We start from the raw sequence: 17186 nt of genomic DNA, 5'->3' as shown, positions 1-17186 counted from the left end.
TATAAGTAAGGTTACAGCACAAGGGATTTATATAGTGAATTAAGTACCCCCTCTTGTAATATATAAGGATATTATAAGTTACCGAGGAGTTCCATGACCATATAAAAGCACGAGTCCGAAGGTCATGGAACTACAAGGTGACTTCTAATATCCTCATATTTTGCAACAGTGAGTACTTTTTTATTATAATACGCAAGTTTCAGTGAGTCACTAAGCTCCGATTATAACCAATGACATCACTAAGCACAGTTTATAAGTATATAGTTTAAAGGATATTTATGGCTATTGTTTATTCTATTGATATAAAGCTGGACAGCTTGTCTTTCTCGGGGCTGACTGATTGGGAGCCGACACAGGCCGAAATGTGGGATGAACGAGGGGAAGTCTGATCACACTGTGACTTTTGTCTCTTCCAATGCCCTTTGTTCCCATAGGATTTTTGTCGATTCCGTGACCTTCCTTAGAGTGTTGGACAAAGTGAAAATGGACTCTTACTGCAAAACAGCAATTGGGGAGGTGAGTGCTTTATGCACATAAATCATGTACAGGTATGGGACCTGTTATCCAGAATGCTCGGGACCTGGGGTTTTCCGGATAATGGATCTTTCTGTAATTTGGATCTTCATACCTTAAGTCTAATAAAAAATCATGTGAACATTAAATAAACCCAATAGGCTGGTTTTGCTTCCCATAAGGATTAATTATATCTTAGTTGGGAATAAATATAAGCAACTGTTATTATTACAAGGAAATCATTTTAAAAAAACTTGGATAAAATGGAATCAATGGGAGACAACCTTTCCATAATTCAGAGATCTCTGGATAAGGTGTTTCCGGATAACGGATCACATGCGTTCCAACAAACTGTATGATCTGATCGTTGGGCCTTAGGGCCCACGATCGGCTCAGCCCTATATCGCCCACTTCAAGGTGGGCATATCGGGGAGAGATCCACTCATTTTGTGAAATCACCAAATGAGCAGATCTCTGTGTATGGCCAACTCTAGCCTCAAGACCTTGTTACCCAGCATTGATCTGAATAGAAACCAGTATCAAAGGGGATTTGTTGCCTAAGGGAACTCATCTGGCCAGGTGAATTAGGCAGTGGTAATAGTAACCACACCCACTGTTTCAGCTTGGGCAGCAAATTCTACCTGGCCCATAAAGATATGGCAAGCTCTATTTATACGTGGGGAGAAATGCAGTTGCCAGTGTCCTGCTCTCTGCAAGGGATGCTGGGAGTAGCATGCCGCATGGCTCTACTGTACTATGACTCTCTGTGGTGGGTCAATAAAAGGGTTGTTCACCTTAAAGCTAACGTTTAGTTTATGTAGAGGGTGATATTCTGAGACAATTTGCAATTGGTTTTATTTGTTGAGCTTTTTATTAGCAGCTCTCCAGTTTTCAATTTCAGTAATCTGGTTGCTAGGGTCTAAATTACCCTAGCAACCTTGCACTGATTTGAATAAGATACTGGAATATGAATAGGAGAGAATCGGAATAGAAAGATGAGTAGCAATACCAATACATTTGTAGCCTTACAGAGCACTTGTGTTTTATTTAGATGGCGTCACTGACCCCCCATTTGAAAGCTGGAAAGAGTCCATAGTAAAAGGCAAATAATTAAACTATATAAAAAAAACAAAAAACGAAGGCCGATTGAAAATTGCTTAGAATTGGCCATTCTATAACTAAAAAAGTAAAAGTTAACTTAAAGGTGAACCACTCATTTAAAGATCTTTCTTATCTGTCTATAAATTCTTTCCTTCTCGTCATGGCTTTGATTTCACATATTTTGCCTTCCCCAGAAAGCGAAATCCTTTCATAACGGGCGCATCTCTGCCGAGCACTTCCAGAAACTCTTTGATGAACTTGACAAGGACACGGTCCGAGAGGTACGGTGTATATAGTAACAGGCAGGTTTGATTTATAGCAGCAGAGCAGGCTCGGACCAGGATTTAAAATAGGCCCTGGAATGCCAAGTACACAGAGGACCAAACAGCCACTCACCATCTCCCTAAATAGTGACTGTCTATGGCATCTTACAGCAGCCCCTCTGGCATTTTCCAAAACCCACAGATTGCCAGTCCAGGCCTGGCAGACAGATGCCAACATGACTGTGCTGTACTTTTCAGGGCACAGAGTAAGAATGCTGAAAGGGGAACGATCGCAAAAATTAAAATGTAATATTAGCTTCCTCATACTGAAATTAAAAACTCATTAAATATTTGTGTGCCATTTCTGAAATAATCAAGTTTAACTTCACTATTCCTCTCTCAGGATCTGTTTCTCTTCATTCTGTCTTCATTCAGGAGTTGGGTGTCAGGTGAATGATCCAATATATCTTATAGGGGGGCTTCTTTTGCCTAGAAGATGTATTAGAACTCACTCTACTACTAAAATTACTGGATATCCTGTCTCTCTACATGCAGAATTTGTGCCAAAGGCAGATTTTATTTTTACTGGAATCCGTTATTTGAGTGAGCTCTAATACATCTGCTAGGGAACCCCCCTATGCACCATACAGCTCCCTTCCTTGCTTTGGGTCATATATATGTAAAGTGCAATGGAAGTCGTCTTCCGTATACTAAATTCAAGCCTCTGTGTTGTAGCATCCGCCTGCCCCCACCTACCACTCTCAGTGCCTGAAGGTTCTGCAAATGATTGGCAGACATCGATACTTGGACTATATGGGCAATGTGGTCGTTATAATGAACCTCGTCTCAGTCTGTGTAAGTACCCGTTGGCACAAAAAAAAATTATCTGTTTAAAGGAGGTGAAGGTTCTGTCCTTTAGCTGATCCACTACATGCTGTAAGCTCCATATGTAAAGTCTTCAGACGTGCCCTACGGTGTCTGATGGATGAGTATCTGTTTGGGCTGCAGGTTGTGTTCCCAAATGAAATACAATGTGGTTATTGGTTGCACATGATAAACCATTACCCTCCCTGCTCGGGACTGATCGTACTCTGTGCTCCCCATTGATAAGACGTCTTTGTGTTTGACCTTCAGATAAAGCAACTGCTTATTCTGCAATCGATACGTGGTTTCTGGTGATACCATTTAACCGCTACTTACGTGAGGGTGCAGCCTAATCTTAAAGGAACAGTTCAGTATAAAAAGAAAAACTGGGTAAATAGGCTGTGGAAAATAAAAAAATGTTTCTAATATTGTTAGTTTACCAAAAATGTAATGTAGAAAGGCTGGAGTGAACAGAACACTACTTCCTGCTTTGCAGCTCTCTTGGTTTCCACTGATTGGTTACCAGGCAATAACCTACTTCAGGGGGCCACATTGGTTATAACTGTTGCTTTTGAATCTGAGCTGAATGCTAAGGATCAATTGCAAACTCACTGAACAGTTATGTCCCATGCAGGACCGCCATCAGAAATCGCAGGGCCCCATATGACAAAATTTCCTGGGCCCCCTGTGCTGAGCCCATCACAAGCCCCACCTACAGGTCCGCCCTCCCCACCACACAGTGAAAAACAAAAAAAATATTGGTGGCTAGGGTTCCCACATGTTAATAAAAAATAAAAAGATATTGGTGGTCAGGGCCCCCCATAAAAAAACATTTGTGGCCAGGGCCCCCCCCCCATTAAAAAATATTGGTGGCTAGGACCCCACATGAGAAAAAAAATGGTGGCCAGGCCCCCCCCCCACATTATAAGAAAATTGGTGGCCAGGGCCCCTTAAACGTCCATGCCTTCCCGAAGTCAACAGCTCTCAGAAAGATGCAGGCCCGGCTAATCAAGTAAGTGTGGTGTGGCCGGGGCCGGGGCCCCCCTTACCCTCGGGCCCGCTACGACTCTCCCCCCTGTCCCCCCCTGATGGCTGCCCTGGTCCCATGTGACCCCCCTTATAGTCACTGACTAACTCAGAGTTAGAGAGCTGCAAAACAGGAAGTAGTGTTCTGTTCAGTTATGTTGCACATCCAGTCACTCCAGCCTTTATACATTACATTTTTGGCTAACTATATTATGAACATTTTTATTTTGCACAGTCTATTTACCCAGTTTTTATTTTTACACAGAATTGTTCCTTTAAAGAGCCACTGTACCTTCAATTTGTTGCTTGGTATACAGTATGTCTAATAGATGTAACATGTAATTGTCTCTCTCTTGCTCCAAGCCTCTCCACCTTCTAGGAGGGTGTTAGTGGAGCAGCAGAAGTTTAGGCATTGCCTACGCTGCCATTGTCTTTCATGCATGATGCTCACACATCTCATGTTTTTGATTATGTTATAAACCCCTAACCAGAAACTCTCTGCTGTAGGCCATTTCTCATTAGCTGAAATATAAGATGTGCCATATTCACTACCTGCTGGCTATTGATGACGGGTGTGTGAGAATGGGATGAGGACGAGGGGGTTTGGGCAGGTCAGGTTTATCAAAGAATTTTCTATTAGCCCCCTCTGTTTATTGTGTCCCCAAACCACCCCAACCCCTCTGCTGGGTTTATATTGTGTGGGTGTAGGCCACTGAATGCTGTATCTATCTAGTCTATATTTCCTTTCTAATGCTCATCTCCAACCTTCTTGGGGTGTACAGTTCTCCCCCTGACATCTCTCCTTGAGCACTTAAGATGACTGATGGCTTTCCCCAAACTTGTGTCCCACCCCCACAGATTGTCCTGGTGATTGATGCAGAGAAGTCCGGCAGTGATCGGGACGACTTTGCGTTAGGTGTAAGTACGTCTCCCACATCTTCCATCTCGGCTACTCCTTTCTAGCACAACCCTGACTCCTGTATATTTCCAACAGGCCATCAACTGCTTCTTTATCCTGTATTACGTGCTGGAGATGGGCCTCAAAATGTTTGCTTACGGTCTGAAAGGCTACTTCTCCTTCCCCAGCAACATATACGATGGCCTCCTAACTGTTATACTCTTGGTAAGTGGAATTTGTCTGCAATCAGTTAACAGGAACCATGTTTGCATCTGGACTAATGGTTATTATTATTTCCAGGCTTACAACTTTTTTCTTCTGTTTCAAGGTTTTGGAAGTGGCCACTTTTTGTTTGTACAGATTCCCTCATCCTGGTTGGTAGGTCATTCAATATTTATTGTGTAAGAAATGAACAATCATTGGCCTATTTTGGGGCCATGTCAGCAGCTAGGGGGGTTAGTAAAAGCTTCCGATCTAGTAATACCAAGCAGCCAATCAGTTCTTTTGATTTTAAATAGGCGACCAATACATTCTACTTGTTGATTTGTTCCTCTGGGTACAAATTTGGCATAAATAATACATTTCCTCTAATAAATAATATTGGACTGCATTCAGCCCTGGTGGATTGGGGGAATCTGCTGGAAGGTAAGCCCTTCTGGTATGATTTGAACAATGCCAAAAGAAAGGGCGGCACTTCACTCGAAGAGGCAAAAAGTCTTTATTGCAAGCTCATGCAAGGATCAAAAACGCCCTACGCGTTTCGGGAAAACAATCCATTAATCCATTCTGGTATGATTAATAATATTTTGGCTGCACTGCAAGGGATCACGGTGTAGTGCTCTATTATAACGCCACATACAGCAATGTGTCAAGGTGTAAAAAAAAAAATACTCCCTGCAAATTTGCCCAGTATTGATAAATGATCCTCAGTGTCTGTAGCGAACCTATGGCTGTTTGCTCTTGGCATGGTAAATTTAATGGGCAGTATAATGAAATTGTGGTTAGAATTCCCAGGGGAATGGCGAGTTTGATTCCAGCAAGGGAATTATACTATATACAAAAGAGGACTTATCCCCCTATCCCGTTGCACTGTAGAAAATTAGACACAATGTATTACAGTAAAAAGCAATATTTATTAATAACCATGCTAGTGAAACAAATTAAAACATATTTAAAAAAACCAACAGCGCTGCTGGAAACAAAAAACGGGGAATACCCTGATGTTAATTAGTGATCACTATTTTTTATACTGGTTGAAAAGCCTTGCATAGGTAAAAAAAAAAAAAAATGTGATTGGAGCAGTATAGATAGTTTGGTAAAACGTATTAGATGTGAACTCCCGGCAGAAACCACATTAAGGGCATATATGCCAAAATGTCCCTTCTTCTCTGTATAAGAACTATATCCCAAGCAGGGTAGGGGCTGGCTCCCCTTGCAAGTCCCTCAGCGGAAGCCCCTTGAGCCGAGGTTAGATGCAGGGTAAGTAAGGAGTTAGCTGTAGCAAACGCTGGATCCAATGTAGTAGCCTAAAGGCTATATATGCAGAACCCCAGTTCAGTATGCCAGCAAAAGGTTTCCTATACTTGCCCTTGTGTGGATATCGTCCGTGGTGTGGCTTTGTCAAGAGACTCTTGACAAAGCCACTTTCCTGGCGAAACAGCTGTCGAGTAGTTCGGCGCTGCTGGGCTCAAAGCGGTGTTTTACCCTTGCGGATTAGATGCAGTTTTTATCCCGGGGATGATCTGACGGATATTTGTGAGCGTTCCACACCACGGACGATATCCACACAAGGGCAAGTATAGGAAACCTTTTGCTGGCATACTGAACTGGGGTTCTGCATATATAGCCTTTAGGCTACTACATTGGATCCAGCGTTTGCTACAGCTAACTCCTTACTTACCCTGCATCTAACCTCGGCTCAAGGGGCTTCCGCTGAGGGACTTGCAAGGGGAGCCAGCCCCTACCCTGCTTGGGATATAGTTCTTATACAGAGAAGAAGGGACATTTTGGCATATATGCCCTTAATGTGGTTTCTGCCGGGAGTTCACATCTAATACGTTTTACTAAACTATCTATACTGCTCCAATCACATTTTTTTTTTTTTTTTTACCTATGCAAGGCTTTTCAACCAGTATAAAAAATAGTGATCACTAATTAACATCAGGGTATTCCCCGTTTTTTGTTTCCAGCAGCGCTGTTGGTTTTTTTAAATATGTTTTAATTTGTTTCACTAGCATGGTTATTAATAAATATTGCTTTTTACTGTAATACATTGTGTCTAATTTTCTACAGTGCAACGGGATAGGGGGATAAGTCCTCTTTTGTATATAGTATAATTGCCTTAAATGTGGCGGACACCCCTCCCCCCTTGCACTGATATATAATTGAATGCTGGCGCAACTGTGGATGTCTGCTTCTTTTTAACTCGGCGTTATAATTTATTCCAGCAAGGGAACTACCTGCAAAAAGTCTAAATGTCCTCCCTCTTTCTTCACTTCACTCCTGCTGTCTGTTTAAATATGATGGGGACCTTCGATTGTAAGCTCCAGTGGGGCAGGGAATGATGTATAATCTAATCTAGCTCTAGGTGGAAGGATGGGATAATTACCAGGACTCTAGCACTGTGATAATTCCGTGTGCTTTCTGTATTTCAGGAGACCCGACATGCAGGGGGTGCTGTCTCTCTGGGAAATGGTGCGACTCGTTAACATGTTCATCGTTTTCAGGTTTCTGCGCATTATCCCCAATATAAAGGTATGTATCTTTTTTTATACAGATAGATGATAGAGAGATAGATATAGAGAAATAGACGATAGAACGATAGATAGATATAGGGATATAGATAGAGATGGAGAGAGACATGGAGAGATGGAGAGAGACATGGAGAGATGGAGAGAGACATGGAGAGATGGAGAGAGACATGGAGAGATGGAGAGAGACATGGAGAGATGGAGAGAGACATGGAGAGATGGAGAGAGACGGATAGATGGAGAGAGACATGGATAGATGGAGAGAGACATGGATAGATGGAGAGAGACATGGATAGATGGAGAGAGACATGGAGAGATGGAGAGAGACATGGATAGATGGAGAGAGACATGGATAGATGGAGAGAGACATGGATAGATGGAGAGAGACATCGATAGATGGAGAGAGACATGGATAGATGGAGAGAGACATGGATAGATGGAGAGAGACATGGAGAGATGGAGAGAGACATGGAGAGATGGAGAGAGACATGGATAGATGGAGAGAGACATACATACACACATACCTATACAGTATTAATTATCCTTCTCTTTCTCCTTAGGTGATGGCCTTGGTGGCTGGCACTGTACTGGATCTTGTTAAGAATCTTCGTGCATTTGCTGGGATCCTTTTGGTAAGAGAAAATTAAAGTTCCAGTGTGATGCATGTTCTTTCTCTTTGTCCAGTTCTATGTCCAGTTCTGGGATACCCAATCCGATTGGTTCCCTGCCATATAGATAACACAGATGTAGGTATGTCCATATGGTCTATTAAAAGGGTGGTTCGCCTTTAATATAACTTTTAGTATGTTATAGAATGGCTAATTCTAAGCAACTTTTCAATTGGTCTTCATTTTTTCTTTTGTGTAATTTTTTTTATTTGCCTTCTTCTTCTGACTGTTTCCCGTTTTTAAATGGGGATCACTAACCCAATCAAAAAAAACAAATGCTCTGTAAGGCTACACATTGATTGCTATTGCTACTTTTTATTAATCTTTCTATTCAGGCCTCTCCTATTCATATTCCAGTCTCTTATTCGAAATCAATGCATGGTTGCTAGGGTAATTTGGACCCTAGCAACCGGATTGCTGAAATTGAAAACTGGAGAGCTGCTGAATAAAAAAACTAAACTCAAAAACCAAAAATAATAAAAAATGAAATCCAATTCCAAATTGTCTCAGAATATCATTCTCTACATCATACTAATACTTAAATTAAAGGTGAACAACCCCTTTAAAGTTAAACCTCTAAGCAATTGATTGGATACTAGATTGTTGTTTGTCGATAATCTGAGTGTTCCTTTTTCTTTTCCTTTACAGGTGGTATACTACGTGTTTGCTATCATTGGCATCGACCTTTTCAAAGGTGCCATTCCAGACCCAAACTCAAGGTTAGAATTCCTTTCATTTGGGAACTCTGCCCCAACAACTGATAAAAGAAAATGTAATTCTAAGCAACTTCCCAATATACCTTCATTTTTCACTGGTTTTGAAAAGTTGTGTAAATGTAATTTTTATTGAAAGCAGCGTCTGTTTATATTCTCTGCATTGCTAATTCTGTCTCCTGAAACAATGTAGCGGAAGCCAACTGATTCACATTCAGTATCCTGAATACTTTTGCAGTTTACCCTTTTTTTTTTCTCCCTAGTTTTCAAGATATTAGCAGTTTTAACACTTCTTTTATAGTAAGTTTAAAGGGGGACTATCGGGGAAAATTAAATATAAACTTCCTCATACTGAAGTAAGAAACTTTCTAAATTCGATCAATTAAAAATTCTACTATCACTCTCTCTGCATCTGTTTCTCTTCATTCTGTCTTCATGCAGCAGTTGGGTGTCAGATGAATGTACCAATATATCTTATAGGGGGGCTCCTTTTGCCTAGAAGATGTATAAGAACTCACTCAAATAACTGATTCCAGTACAAACAAAATCTAACAAAATAACTGCCTTTTGCACAAATCCTGCATGTAGAGAGACATGATGTCTGATGATTTTAATAGAGTGAGCTCTAATACATCTTCTAGGCAAAAGGAGCCCCCCTATAAGATAAAGTGGTTTATTCATCTGACACCCAACTCCTGAATGAAGACAAAATGAGGAGAAATAGATGCTGAGAGCAGAATAGTGAAGATAAACTTGATTATTTCAGAAACAGTACAGAATGTTTAATTAATTGTAAATGTTTCTTATTTCAGTATGATGACTTATATTAAATCTTAATTTTTGCAATAGTTCCCCTTTAAAACAACAATGCCATCCGCAAATACAAATTTGAATATAAAATCGGAAACAAATTCTGTACATCGGTAGTTCCATGATACATGTGATTATTTATCTGTGGGTATAAATATCTTCTCTTCCATCTCTTTCCCAGCAATTCCACCAACCGCACGGCCAATAACGTGACTCTGCCTTGCGGCAGCTTCGAGCAGCTGGAGTACTGGCCAAACAACTTTGATGATTTTGCTGTAAGCTTCTTGTTTCAGTTACAAATATATGATTTGTGGATGAAATAGTCTGTCCCCCTGACTGTGCTGTGTTTCAGGCTGCCCTGGTGACCCTCTGGGATGTGATGGTGGTAAATAACTGGCAGGTTTTCCTTGATGCCTTTTCCAGATACACATCACCGTAAGTCATTACTTTTTGGAATGCTCTATGCGGCACTGCTACAAATGTATTGTTATTCCTAATTTTTATCTAGGGTAATTTGGACTGCTGCTGAATAAAAAGTGAAATAACTCAAAAACCATAAAAAATGAAAACCAATTGTCTTAGAATATCACTCATACTAAAAGTTAATTTAAAGATGAACAACCCCTTTAAAGGAGAAGGAAAGCTACGGAGGCATTTTATTGCCAATATATTAGTGCAATAGTGCAAGCTAGAATGCTATATTTATTCTGTAGAATGTTTTACCATACCTGAGTAAAAAGCTCTAGAAACTCTCTGTTTGTTTAGGATAGGAGCTGCAGTATTAACATGGTGTGACATCACTTCCTGCCTGAGTCTCTCCCTGCTCTGGGCTCAGATTACAGTAGAGAAGGGAGGGGTGGGGGAAGAGGAGCAAACTGAGCATGCTCAAGCCCAGGGCAATGAGGTTTAAGCTGAAGGCAGGAAGTCTGATACAGAAGCCCACGAGTACACAATAGAAGGAAAGAAATGCTGCGTTTCTTTTGACAGGGTAGTCAGATCAGCATTACTTTGGGGGTTTACTGGTATATTTAGATGGACCTTTCTGATAAGGTTTACTTAGTTTTAACCTTTCCTTCTCCTTTAAAGGGTGCAAACTTTCCATTAATATTCCAGCAACGTTGCTCCCCAACTCCTTGGATGTTGCTCCCAGTGGCCTCAAAGCAGGTGCTTATTTTTGAATTCCAGCCTTGGAGGCAAGTTTTGGTTGTATAAAACAGTTTTATGGCCAAACAGAGCCCTCCTGTAGGGTGTCGATCCATATAGGGGCTACCAAATATCCAATCACAGCCCTTATTTATCACCACCCAGGAACTTTTTTCATGCTTTTTTTGCTTCCAACCTAATTTTTTTTTTACATTTGAATGTGACTTACGGGTATAAAAGTTTGGGGACCCTGCTCTACAGGAACCAAACCCCGTGACTGCTGGGAGGAGGATTTCCATATATGTTTATGAAAAAGGCCTTATTCCCAAAGTTTAGGGGTCCCTAAAATGAATTTGCTGTGGGGCGCATCTAGTTACACACTACTCAAGAGTAAAAATAGGCCTTCACTCTAAGATTTCCCCAAGCAACCTTCAGGTTGGGCCCTTTTAAGTTACTGTTCTGAACCCTTACTAAGAGAATGAGGGTCTGCTAGGGTATGTTCTGAGCTCTAGTTGAACAATGTCTGCTTGTTTAGAGGAAATGTAAACTCAAACTCTTCTAAGCACTCTTGCAATTTACGCTATTTTGTACATTTCCTTTCTGGACTGCTAATAGAATGCATTAAAAACAACCGCTCCAACTGCGCCAGACACAGTCGGTAGAAAATGAAGTTACTGTGATGTTGCTCTGCTTGTACTGGCCAGAGAAATCTCTGATAACTCTGCTCACTTTCATTTTCGGAGCGATATCACAAGACTTTCCTCCTTCCATATACTTTTTTGCAGACTATATCTTATGGCCCAAATTCCTTCTATTCGTAGTACAAAACTGCTTCTATCTTGAAAACCTAATACATACGTTAGTGATGTGCGGGCTGGCCCAATACCCATGGGTCTACCCACAGGTCGGGAGGGCTCGGGCCGACCTCGCACTCCTCTTCAAATGCTGGCTTCCGTCTTTATAGCCACGCCTGCTCACCCCGCCCCTTTTGTGATGTCATAGGCGGGGCAGGTCTAAAAAAGGAAGTCCGATGCGGAGGCTGAGGGAGGGTGGGTTAGGGTCGGATGTGGGTCGGGAAAAACCTGACCCACACATCACCTACATGCGGAAGTACTTAGAAGAGCTCTCTGAACAATTTTATCTGTATTGAGGGTATACATTTCTTTTAACCTGCTTATAACATATTCACATATTAAGTTAGGTTGAAAAAAGACACACGTCCATCAAGTTTAACCCTTCGACTATTTTAACCTGCCTAACTGCTAGTTATATATACACATCTTTAAACACCTTTAAAGACATGTGACGCTGGGCATGAGTACTGCCTGCATAACATGGATAAACTAACATTGCTGTTAATCAAATTAATTAATGAAATTATGTCGGTATCATTTGTAAAGTTCATGTAACCAACCCTCAGTGGTACAGGTCCGACTCTCCAGTGTGACTCAAATAACCATGATCCCTTTGTTTCTTTTCAGGTGGTCAAAGCTTTACTTTGTAGCCTGGTGGCTGGTCTCCTCTGTTATCTGGGTTAACCTGTTTGTTGCGCTGATCTTAGAGGTAAGCCAATAACACTGCACTATATAACCTAATATAACCACTTCCAGTCACATGGCTGGCTTTTCATTTGGTTCCTCTTGTGAGTAGTAATCATTAGGCGTTGTCTTGGCCACTCTATGTGTATCAGTCCCCTCAATGGTGTCTGTGGCTCTGCACATGCTCTGTTTGCTCTGCACTTGTGAATCCTCGGTTCTGAACTCTGGCACATTTTATTGTCTCTCTTCTGCCTGTTATTGATTTGTAATATGTGTGTATATTTGCTACAGAGAAATCCAGGATATGACAAGAGATTGTTCTTTTCTCCACTCTAGAATTTCATACATAAGTGGGATCGTAGCTGCCGGCCCCATATTTCTCCAGACCAGGGTGTTGAATATCACATGACTGTGCAGCTTATGTTCAGGTGAGCTGCTTCGATCTGAATGGGCTACCTAAATTATGAGTAAAAGGGTGCCTAATAGGGCCGAACTATATTGGGGGTAGGGGTATGTACCTAACCAACAGGTCGTTGTTTTTTAGGGATGCACCGATTCCAGGATTCAGTTTGGGGTTCAGCCAAGTGACTTTTTGGCGTACAAATAAGGAAGTCAAAAAGTTTATAACTACGTGCTGCGTACGCAGTTCTCTTTTCCCCTCTTTTTCCTAATGTACATATGCAAATCAGGGTTTAGATTTAGTTCAGGGTTCGGCCTTTGTCAGCAGCATTTGGATTCGGCCGAATCCAAGTGCCTGGCCAATCCGAATCCAAAAAATCACGTGACTTTTTGTTGCACAAACAAGCAAGGCAAAGAGTTTTTAACCGCGTGCTAGTAATGCAGTTCTCTTTTCCCTAATTTACATATGCAAATCAGGGTTCAGATTCAGTTCAGGATTCAGCCGGATCCAAGTGCCTGGCCGATCCGAATCCAATAAAAAAAATCACGCGACTTTTTATCGAACAAACAAGGAAGTCAAAGAATTTTTGACCGCGTACTGCATATGCAGTTCTCTTTTTCCCTAATTTACATATGCAAATCAGGCTTCACATTCAGTTCATGATTCAGCCGGATCCGAGTGCCTGGCCGATCTGAATCCAAAAAAAAAAATCACGAGACCTTTTGTCGAACAAACAAGCAAGTCAAAGAGTTTTTGACCGCGTGCTGCGTATGCAGTTCTCTTTTTCCTAATTTACATATGCAAATCAGGCTTCACATTCAGTTCAGGATTCAGCCTTTTTCAGCAGAATTTGGATTTGGCCAGATCTAAGTGCCTGGCGGAACCAAATCCCAAAAAAATCACGCGACTTTTTGTCGAAGGAAGTCAAAAGTTTTTTGCCCACGTGCTGCATATGCAGTTCTCTTTTCCCCTCTTTTTCTTAATTTACATATGGAAATCAGGGTTCGGCCAAATCTTTCAACAAGGTTTTGTCATTCGCCCGAATCCTAAAATAGTGGATTGTGTGCATCTCTATTGTTTTGTATGTTCTATCCCTGTATTACATTCTTCCTCTAACCTTGACCATACCAGTGATTCTGGCAAAATTCACACCTCTTATTCCCTCCTAATTCTATGTATCCCAAAATACAGTTTTCAGTCTTTTAGAGAAACCTTATTCAACTGTACAACAGCTTTTGGCAATCCATCATCTACCCATTATATTTTTTGAGTATATGGGGCATATGTAGTAACCCTGGACGAACCTTAGTGGAGTAAGCCATATCGGCCAATCAGAGACTAGCTTTCACTGTACTTCCTGCTGTCGAAGGATCAGTACTAATTGGTAATTGGTAGAATATTGGCCTGAAGGTGTATAATTGAGTTATATTAATATAACTGTGGGTGATCAGTAATAATTGCAGCTCTTCTCATATCCATCCAGTGTGACAAGGCAGGCGTTCCAAACAAATGGGTCCAAATCTGGTCATGCATGGCCACCTTAAATCTGTGCACCTTGAAGATATTCTTAGAGCTTAGATCGTGCAAAAGTGATTTTGGTGACCACCATTGATAGCATGTTAACCTCCCTCTTCCACCAACAGGGAAGCACTAGAAGAGCCAACAGACGAGGAGCTTATGGACAGACTCCACCACCACCCCCATCTTCATCTCTCCAGATGACCTTTACTTTTATGGACCTTTTTTTTTTTTTAACCAAAAGAACCAAAAATTTTTTTTTTTTTTTCTTTTTTTAAACCAATCATATTAAATAGCCTTGGTATATATATATTTTTCTATTTTCGGAGGACCAAATTAAAGTAGCCATTGCAATGCCTCTTTGTTGACCGGGCCCCCCAAGATCTTGGAGGGTTTTTATAAGGAAAGATTTATTTTATTACTCTTTTTATTATGCTGCTAATGGGAGATTTTTTTATGTGGAAAAATTGAGTGGAACCAATATCATTATTTTTATAATCAACTGTAGGAGAACTGGTCTACAGATATGCATAGCATTTAAAGGGGAACTGCTCGTATTGTCACAGTTGCGAGCGTTCGAACGAAGGGAAATTTATAGAGAATTCCTAAACATTCATGTGATCAAGAGCTTGGCTATACGAAGTTCATCAAGTCCATTCAATAGAGAAGCTCCCTTTACGGGGGTAATGTAAAAAAACAGGCAATGTTTTAACCTATAGCAACCAGACAGTTGATTGGTTGCAAGATTTCCCCCCTTTTTTAATGGCAAAACCTTTTTTTATACATGCACTCTTCTATTCACCTGCCATTCCAACACAAATCTAATTGCTCAACTGATACCTGCCCAAATTTCAAATAGGAGAGCTTCCAACCAACAGGAAGAAACTCTAAAACAATGAAGATGTAAGTAAAAAAAATTAAACCGAGCAGCCAAAAGGGCTTCCTACAGAGTGCTGAATTACCAACGCGAATTCTTATATTTTAATTTCTAACAAGTTTTACATAGGAATCTTAATGCATGTTGTTTCTTTGAAAAAAAAAAATGCATCTTTCTGTTTGGTATTAGTGTCCCTTTAAGAAACCCAAAAAAGATGGCAGGCCTTTCAAGTTTCTCATTTTAACTATACTTTCAGATGTGTTTATAACCGAGGCTTGTGACCTCCCATTGCGTACAATAGCCGAAATATATTTATGTTGTGTTTACAGGGAATAGACCAGGGGCATCAGTGTTGTGGCCTTTAAAGGAGAAGGAAAGCTACAGAGGCATTTTTGCCAATAGATTAGCTGCAATAGTGAAAGCTAGAATGCAATATTTATTCTGTAGAATGTTTTACCATACCTGAGTAAAAAGCTCTAGAAACTCTCTGTTTGTTTAGAATAGGAGCTGCAGTATTAACATGGTGTGACATCACTTCCTGCCTGAGTCTCTCCCTGCTCTGGGCTCAGATTACAGTAGAGAAGGGAGGGGGGGGGGGAAGAGGAACAAACTGAGCATGCTCTTGCCCAGGGCAATGAGTTTTAAGCTGAAGGCAGGAAGTCTGATACAGAAGCCCATGAGTACACAATAGAAGGAAAGAAACGCAGTGTTTCTTTTGACAGGGGACTCAGAGCAACATTACTTTGGGGTTTACTGGTATATTTAGATGGACCTTTCTGATAAGGCTTACTTAGTTTTAACCTTTCCTTCTCCTTTAAACTGGTGTGGTCAGCTATGCTTTAACTTGTGGATATTTAATAAGGATGGATTAAAGTTTTAGAGCACTTTATGCAGTCGTCTTTTTTTTTTTTTTTTTTCCAGGTTCGGCCAGCACTTTTGGTTAGGTTTGGCGGGATTTTGGGAGTCTTTAAAAGTAGAGAAGGATCCTGGTTTTTCTATGTTTGTTTTATGGAACCGCTATGGAATAGCTTAATGGTGATGGGGGGGGGGGGGATAAAATGTCTTATTTTTTCACTACTTATACTTGCACTACTATAGTTTAATGAATAAATGTATATTTGCACATATTTTTGTTGGAGCTTTGTTTGTGTACATTTGTTACTGTGCAAAACCTTACGCAAACTATACATGTTAGAGTCCCAGGGCTGCATTTAGATATAATAGGTCACTTGTGCTTCTTAATCAGCAGGGCCCTCCCTTAGACTGGCCAACTAAGTAAAAATGGGGTCTTGCTTAAAAAAGAAATCTGACCTATAGAACATCCCTCTTTCCATCCAGGATACCCCTACTATTGCACATATAGACCTACTTGATTCAGGCTCCACCTACTTACCCATCATCCTGTTTCTTACATGCCCCAATATGACGATGCCTACTCATTCACACCCCACTTGTTGTGTCATCTGGTACAGCTATTGGATCCATTATCCGGAAACCCGTTATCCAGAAAGTTCCGAATATCCAGAAAGACTCCATTATACGCAAATAATCCAATTTTTTTTAAATGATTTCCTTTTTCTGTGTAATTATAAAACAGTAGCTTGTACTTGATCCCAACTAAGATATAATTAATCCTTATTGGAGGCAAAACCAGCCAATTGGGTTTATTTAATGTTTAAATGATTTTCTAGTAGACTTAAGGTATGAAGATCCAAATTATAAAAAGGATCTATTATCTGGAAACACCAGGTCCCAAGCCTTCTGGATAACAGGTCCCATACCTGTAGTAATAAAGCAGTAGCTTGAACTTGATCCCAACTGAGATATAATTAATCCTTATTGGAAGCAGAACCAACCTAATGGGTTTATTTAATGTAAACATGATTTCCTACTTAAATCACTGGCGAGGTGGAAATCGGTGCTCTTCGTTTTCTAAAGACACCCGAAGTTGCCTTACAAGGAAACTTTGGGCAACTTCGGCGGGAGGCGGTTCATGAAGATTAGTCGTCCCGAAGAAGAGGCGATTTATCGCCAGGCGACTAAATCTTCCCGAATCTGAGCGTGTGTCTCTGCCTTTAAGCATTTTGTCCCACAGAAATACAAA

The 17186-nt window shown here is 40.8% G+C and overlaps 1 protein-coding gene across 2 annotated transcripts in view; it reads left to right on the top strand.

Annotated features, from left to right (window-relative positions):
• The window catches only part of tpcn2.L (two pore segment channel 2 L homeolog), a 31161-nt gene extending 14952 nt beyond the window's left edge, over positions 1–16209 (top strand). The window contains exons 12-25 of one of the 2 annotated variants that reach the window (XM_018256930.2): positions 435–516; positions 1809–1895; positions 2613–2732; positions 4626–4685; positions 4762–4890; positions 4994–5043; positions 7320–7419; positions 7976–8047; positions 8732–8802; positions 9788–9881; positions 9959–10041; positions 12231–12312; positions 12624–12715; positions 14331–16209. In XM_018256930.2, the coding sequence (XP_018112419.1) occupies positions 435–516; positions 1809–1895; positions 2613–2732; positions 4626–4685; positions 4762–4890; positions 4994–5043; positions 7320–7419; positions 7976–8047; positions 8732–8802; positions 9788–9881; positions 9959–10041; positions 12231–12312; positions 12624–12715; positions 14331–14409 (1201 nt within the window). In that variant the 3' untranslated portion in view covers positions 14410–16209. 2 annotated transcript variants of the gene reach the window in all.
• Positions 16210–17186: the final 977 nt, after the last annotated feature.

Source organism: Xenopus laevis, chromosome 4L (genome assembly GCF_017654675.1).
Source record: "Xenopus laevis strain J_2021 chromosome 4L, Xenopus_laevis_v10.1, whole genome shotgun sequence".
Taxonomy (NCBI): Eukaryota; Metazoa; Chordata; class Amphibia; order Anura; family Pipidae; genus Xenopus; species Xenopus laevis.
Note: the sequence above shows the minus strand (reverse complement) of the source record. Positions and strands in the feature narration are given on the sequence as shown.